Genomic DNA, 6,462 nt, shown 5'->3' on the forward strand with positions numbered 1-6,462 from the left:
CAATGGAGGAAATCTGTTGTTGCCCTCCTCCTTTGAGTATGTGCAAAAATTACATCTCTGATGGAGTGTTGTGGCTTCCTTACCAAAGAGTAATAAGTCATCATATTTAAGTTGTGTAGATGCTTCATTCAATTTGATAATAATTAAATAGTAAGCAAGCTGCCTTAAGAGCTTTCAGGCTATAAAAGATATTCTTGCTTTTGCTAAGCAATCCTATTCTATTCTTTGTAGCTTATCAAGTGATAGCTCGGTTTTACTTCGCACCAATGAAAGTATACTACTTAATACAAAAATGAACTTTACACAAGCTCATTTGCATCACACTCATCATCTTTCAACATGCAATGGGTTCATAGTTGTATGAAATATAATAAAAACATGCGAGCTCATGTTGCATACTTTTTTTTGGAGAGGTTAAGAAAAAGGCCCCCGGGCTAGACTAAGAAGAAAAAAGACTCAAGTTGGGTAAAGTGAAACCATTCAAACATGATATTGCCAAGGGGATTGGCCCTAAATGGAAAAAAATTAATGAGCGATGGAGCTAACCCAGTTGCGGTGTGTTTGGGAAAATAAAATTGGTCTGATATTTGGTTGGCCACTCCCATTTAAGAAAAAGAATTGTGTTGTGGAAGTTTGGGTCTATTATGTATGTATTTATTATTATATTTTTATTCTAAGTGATTTTTAACGCATAACGTCTGTTTTTGATGATAACTCTTTATCATCAGACCAAGAAACCAATCAATTTTTGGAGTAAGGATTGAACTCTAGATCTCTTATTCAACCATTAGAGACTTTACCAGTTAAGTTAATTACAACCTACTATATTTAATAATTGATTTTACATTTATTATTAATACTATTTAATAAATAAATAAAAGTATTTAGATCTCGGGTCATTCTACAGTAACCCCTATTTATTTTGGGGAATACGGTACCCTCCCTAATCTTAACTATTAATTTTTCATTGTTTCAATCCTAGCCATTCATTTTGATTTTAATGGAAACTTGTTACTGGTAAAGTAGGTCAATGTATATAAACTAAAAAAATTTCAGATGGTTCCTGTAGGGTCAATGGGCCCCGAAATATGTGTTGGGCTGGCCCAAGAGTATTTGTTGGGTTAAAAGTCCAATCCAAGGACACTGAATGGTCCGAGAATGTGTAAATGTCAACCCACAAAGCAATACTAATAAGTAAAAAAGAGATATCTAGTCAAGAACATCTAAAAGGGCGGTCTGAGGAAAAGTATGTCCTCGACTATGGAAAGTCGAGGTAGGAGAAGGGTTGGTTAACATATACAGGCAATATTCTAAAAGATTCTATACGTAAAGGTAAATATGGTCTACGTAGAAGATAAGAAGAAGGGTGGTGGAATATCTAAGATAAAGTTGTTACCATCGCCACCGCATTGAATGCTCTGCAACAACTTCTTTGGCCGCATTAATGAAGAAGTGATGCTTGAGTATCAGGGGTTAGCCTTATAACAGCCTCCAGTGATTTCAGGGATAGTAGGATGGGATAAGGATCCCAATGGGTAATTTAATCCATACATGAAGGATGGAGATAAGAGGAAGGATGATATAAAAGGAAAATGGAGACATTCAGAACATAGAGGAGAGGGGAGAGAGAGAAAAACACTGTATACATCAAATCCATAATTATAATCTATCTTTGACAGAGATTGAAAGAGAATACAAATCATTCTCGGCTTATGTTCGAAGATAAATTTTGTCATATAAACTTCTCCTTGTGTGTAACGTTGGAATCTAGCCCATCATTTTTGTAATCCAACATCTCTAGAACTTAGATTTCAAGCCCACTCTCTACAAATTTCATTGTATTGGACTTTTTGGGCCTATTTCCTTTTCACTGTTGGGTTTGGGTGCAAATTGTGACCTTACAGTTCCTATCTCAGCCTTTTCTCTTTCTCTTGTGTTCTCTTTTTGTTCCTCTGGTTCTTCGATTCTTTCTTCTTCCTTTCTTAGATTTTGCTCTTGCGTTCACTCCACTCCCTTATATTCGTGGTCACATTATATTCCTGTTTTTTCATCATTCTAGGTATGATAGAAAAAACTACAAAATTTTACAAAGGTTTCCGATCTGCAAATCAGAAGCAGCTTCAAGATAGAGATAGGTTGTTGCAGGTAAATCATCTCTATAATACGATTCTGTCGTTTCTTGCCTTGCTAAGTGAGGAGAAATCATAGGACCTGAAAGTTAGCTCCCACGTTATTATCATTTTCCTACTTAAGATTTAATCAACATCATATACTATATAATAAAATAAAATACATAGTTGTTTCAAGTCACTACATAACTCTACAACAAATTGATACACCTTCATTAATCATTAATTACTATGATAGTTTTAATTAGCCAAAAAACTAAGTTTCAAGAAATTGAAATTTTATGACCAAAAATCTCAATAAATTTAATATAAAATTTAATATTTATTTTATTTATTTTAAAATTTTTAATCATCTATCACAATTTTATATCTTTAAATATATTTGCAGGCAACATATTGTCTGTACATGGCTCAATATATATACATGTGTGTGTGTTTTAAGGGACTCACGTATTATTATAACAGTTACAAACTTACAATAATAGTATAACTTTTTTCCTTTGGGATAAAATTTTAAGTTAATATATATCGCAGAGACTAGTAGGTAATATTTTTGGGAGTCAGAATCAATAGGAAATATGCGCTGGCAGGATATCGATTCAAAACATAAAACTTTGAGCATTTCTAGAAAGTCTTCCTGGCTGCTGCTACAAATCAAAATCAAATTCTTCAAATATGTGTGTATATGTATTAATCGCAATAGGAGAATCTGGAGCAGAGACAATGAATAGGGAAATACAATTTTCATTTTTTAACCAATCGCACATACTGCTGGCATCCAAAAGGTTGGAAATACTAATGGACATACACTGTTCTGTAGTAAAACATCTATAATGATCATTTATGTCAATTAATTTGTTATTCCGCCAAGAATCTTGTAGTTAATAGTGTTCTTGGGCAAATTGAATAACAATAGTATGTAGGTAGACCTATTCTTTAGATGCCTTGTACAGTAAAGTTGGTTAGATTCTTCAAATATGATTTACTTAACAACGTACTGATTCACGATTTCAACTTTGCAGTCCATGTTCATGTTTCAGCCTTAGGCACACTGCAACAACATTTCATAATCGTGAACCATTTATCCACCATTTAACAATTCAATGCATGTGGAGTATCAAGTCTCAAAATGAGAATGAAATTTAAGAAAGCTTCAAAGAAAAGCCAACCCAATCATAGTTGTTATAGTGAGTACAGAAGAGAATGCTGCATAAACCCCTAAGTTCCAGAACAAAAACAAGATGCCTGCAAATTAAAAGCATACTTATGATGATACTCTTTTTCTACCAAGAAACTTCTCTGCAGATATTCTCATAGACCCCTGCGAATTACAAAAGCAAATCAGTGTACATGAGCAAAAATAAATAAAGATATAAGAATATTCTAGATGTTGAAATGAGAAAGCAAACAGGTGACAGTGCATCTCAAGAATGAGCAAAAAAACATAAAAACCAAGATAAGAAGACGAAGAAGAACAAAATAAGACAATTATATCCTCACCATAATACTTCAAAGAGATAGACTTCCCTTGGCATCCCTATTTAGATTCCCAGTGCATAAATAAACAAAGTAACCAAACTCAAGAACCATTACCTATATCTCCAAGTCACCTTAGAAGTAAGTTAAAAAGAGAAAGAAGAAAAAAAAAATCCAAGGACCTTGTTGCTCACAACTAACCAATGACATTACCACTATTTTACCTTCACTTGCGGAAGATTAAAAAAAAATTGCATTCCTTATTAGCCGCCTAAAAATACAAAATACAAGCAACAGTACCCCAAACCCAAACCTAGATTTAAGAAAATAATAATCAGTTCAAATATTATTATTGTTATTTTTTTTTTATAATTGGATAGTGGGGGAGGAGGGTTTGAATCATGAACATCTTTGTTAGAAACACTAGAAGTTGCCAATTGAGCCACAAGACTTCTTTTTTTGGATAAGAATGCACAAAGGAGCCTAAAGAATTACAAAGGAAAGAAATATCTACATTCTACATGCGTAATGACTGACTGATTCAATGAAATCACTATCCATAAGATGCAATGCATAAGACCACTGATATAAAGAACTATTGATGATTGCTAGCAACTGAGTCCTAGTGTATTCCACATCTTCAAAAGTACATCGATTTCTTTCCTCCATATAGTTCACAACAAATATAAAGGAACAAGATTCCAGATATTTGAAGAATGAGTAGCTCCCCAATTTTGCCACCCACATGATAGATCAAAGATCTTATCGGGTAATACCCACAGGATCCCCAAGGACCTAAAAACATAACTCCACAACCCAAATGCCACACTAGTCACTAAAATGTATCAAAAGGTGGTCCACCATCTCCTCACTACATCTGCACACACAACACCAACTCACAAAGAGTAATGCCTCTTGAGAAGGTTCTCACATGTAATAATTTTCAATCAAGCCACTGTCTATACAAAGAAGGAAACTCTCCAAAGAGCCTTAACAACCCCCCCCCCCCCCCCTATGGATGGCTTTCCAAGGGAAAGACATGGGAATGAACCCCTTAGTGTCTCATTAAAAGATTGAATAGTGAAGTCGCCACTTGTCTTTAACTGCCATCTCATCCTAAATTTCTAATGAGAACATGAGATTCTAACAAATGAAGGAATGAAACCACCCCTTCTATCTCCCCATCGTTACAATTTGAAATTTCTCATAAATCCCACAAGACTCTTGGCATAATCAGTTCAATTCCATAAAAGCTGAAAGAGGAGCAGCCCAATTTATGCCAATCCTAAGCATCATATCCCTAGATGAAGAAAAACCTTTCCAATCTCTAAATAACCATGAAAAAAATGCCACTGCACATACAGTACATGAAAGCCCAAGAAGAGGCTAGAAGAGTTCTCAGATTAATATAGTACATCCATCTTCAACAAATTGTTTATAGCCAAAATGCAATAGATGATTCACCTAAGGCCCATCAGATAGCAAATTCACTCATTGTGTTATCAGTCCAAGAAGATAGGTCCATATAGGCTAAGTATGAAGTTGCACACTCAAACTAGCTACAAAAGTTTGATCTTACAGTTTCAACTCATTTCCTCCACATCTCTGCCCTATATGTGGTTAGTAAGAGGGGAAAAAAAAACAAGCTTCAACAAAAGCTTTTCGCTTTTAACACCAGCTTCAACAAAGCTTTCACTTTTAATACCAGCTTCAACAAAGCTTTATAATTTAACCCAAAACAAGACAGGTAACTCAAACAAAGTCTAGAAAGAATTTTCTAGACACTGTTAGATTAAATAATTAAACTCCCTGTTTTCAAACATTTTTAAGACAATCGGTAATTTATCCCCTTCTTTTTTATAAGTTTTTTTTTTGATAATTCAATAATTACAAACTCTTGGCGGCATTGGTAATTTATCATAATATCATCTTGGGTCCAATTCCTTGTGTCCACCTTACCTCCCATTTTAAAAAACTTGTGCGTATTGGGTCGCTCCCACTTAAGTTCAAGCGAGCGACCCATACGTGGAGTGAGATATCACAAATGATTAAATTCACAATTTCCTAACTGTATATTCAAACTAAATCGCACAAAAAACACACACGCCCAATCAAATGAAGCACCATAGTTCATTAATAATTTTGCACAAACATACTACTATAAGTAAGTTGATGATTATTCAAATTACCACCAAAAATCAAATTTAAATTATTTAGTAACAATCAAGTAATAAATTTCATCATCAACTTGCATGTATATAAAAAGAAAAGAATGAAATGAAAGTAAGGACGCAACAACCTGACTTTCTTGACGAGAATGGCTTTGAGCTTGCGAGCGAGGTCCTGGGATCGAATCTTGCGCTCGAGATTCTTGCGAGCCAAGATGCGCTTCTCGGAGTTCTTGATGTGGTGCCTCTGCTCCTTCCTGATCAGCCGTTCGATGCCGCTCGATTGCATCTTCCTCTGCATCCACGTCAGCGCCTGCTCCAAGTTACCGTCCCGGACCTTCACTCGGATCCCCCTCCATTGCTGAGTCTGATACTGATAATGGTTCCCTCCCCATCCCCAACAACTCACTGAGTCACTCTGACTCGGCCCTGATCTCAACAGCCTCCATGCCTGTCTCGCCACTGAGTTCATTTCGATCGAACAAATCACTCAGATTAGGGCCTTCTCATCGAAATGAGTTTTTAGCTCTTTGGACCATCGGAACGGGGAAGAGTTGGGCTTGACATTAAAATTATTATGTAAATGAATGGGCTTGACTAGAAGGTGGGGCTCAAGGGAGGCTAAAGACTTATGTAAATGGGCTTGACATTGAGGTTCAAGCCCAAAAAAGAAAAGTAATTTTAATAAA

The 6,462-nt window shown here is 35.4% G+C and overlaps 1 protein-coding gene across 1 annotated transcript; it reads right to left on the bottom strand.

Moving 5' to 3' along the window:
- Positions 1-3,191: 3,191 nt before the first annotated feature.
- Positions 3,192-6,313, bottom strand: LOC142617694 (uncharacterized). The gene is made up of 2 exons (XM_075790649.1): positions 5,905-6,313; positions 3,192-3,450 (listed from the first exon to the last, which is right to left on the bottom strand). The coding sequence occupies exons 1-2, from the start codon at positions 6,243-6,245 to the stop codon at positions 3,441-3,443; spliced, it is 351 nt and encodes a 116-aa protein (XP_075646764.1). The 5' UTR covers positions 6,246-6,313; the 3' UTR covers positions 3,192-3,440.
- Positions 6,314-6,462: the final 149 nt, after the last annotated feature.

Source organism: Castanea sativa, chromosome 11 (assembly GCF_040712315.1).
Source record: "Castanea sativa cultivar Marrone di Chiusa Pesio chromosome 11, ASM4071231v1".
NCBI classification, from domain to species: Eukaryota; Viridiplantae; Streptophyta; class Magnoliopsida; order Fagales; family Fagaceae; genus Castanea; species Castanea sativa.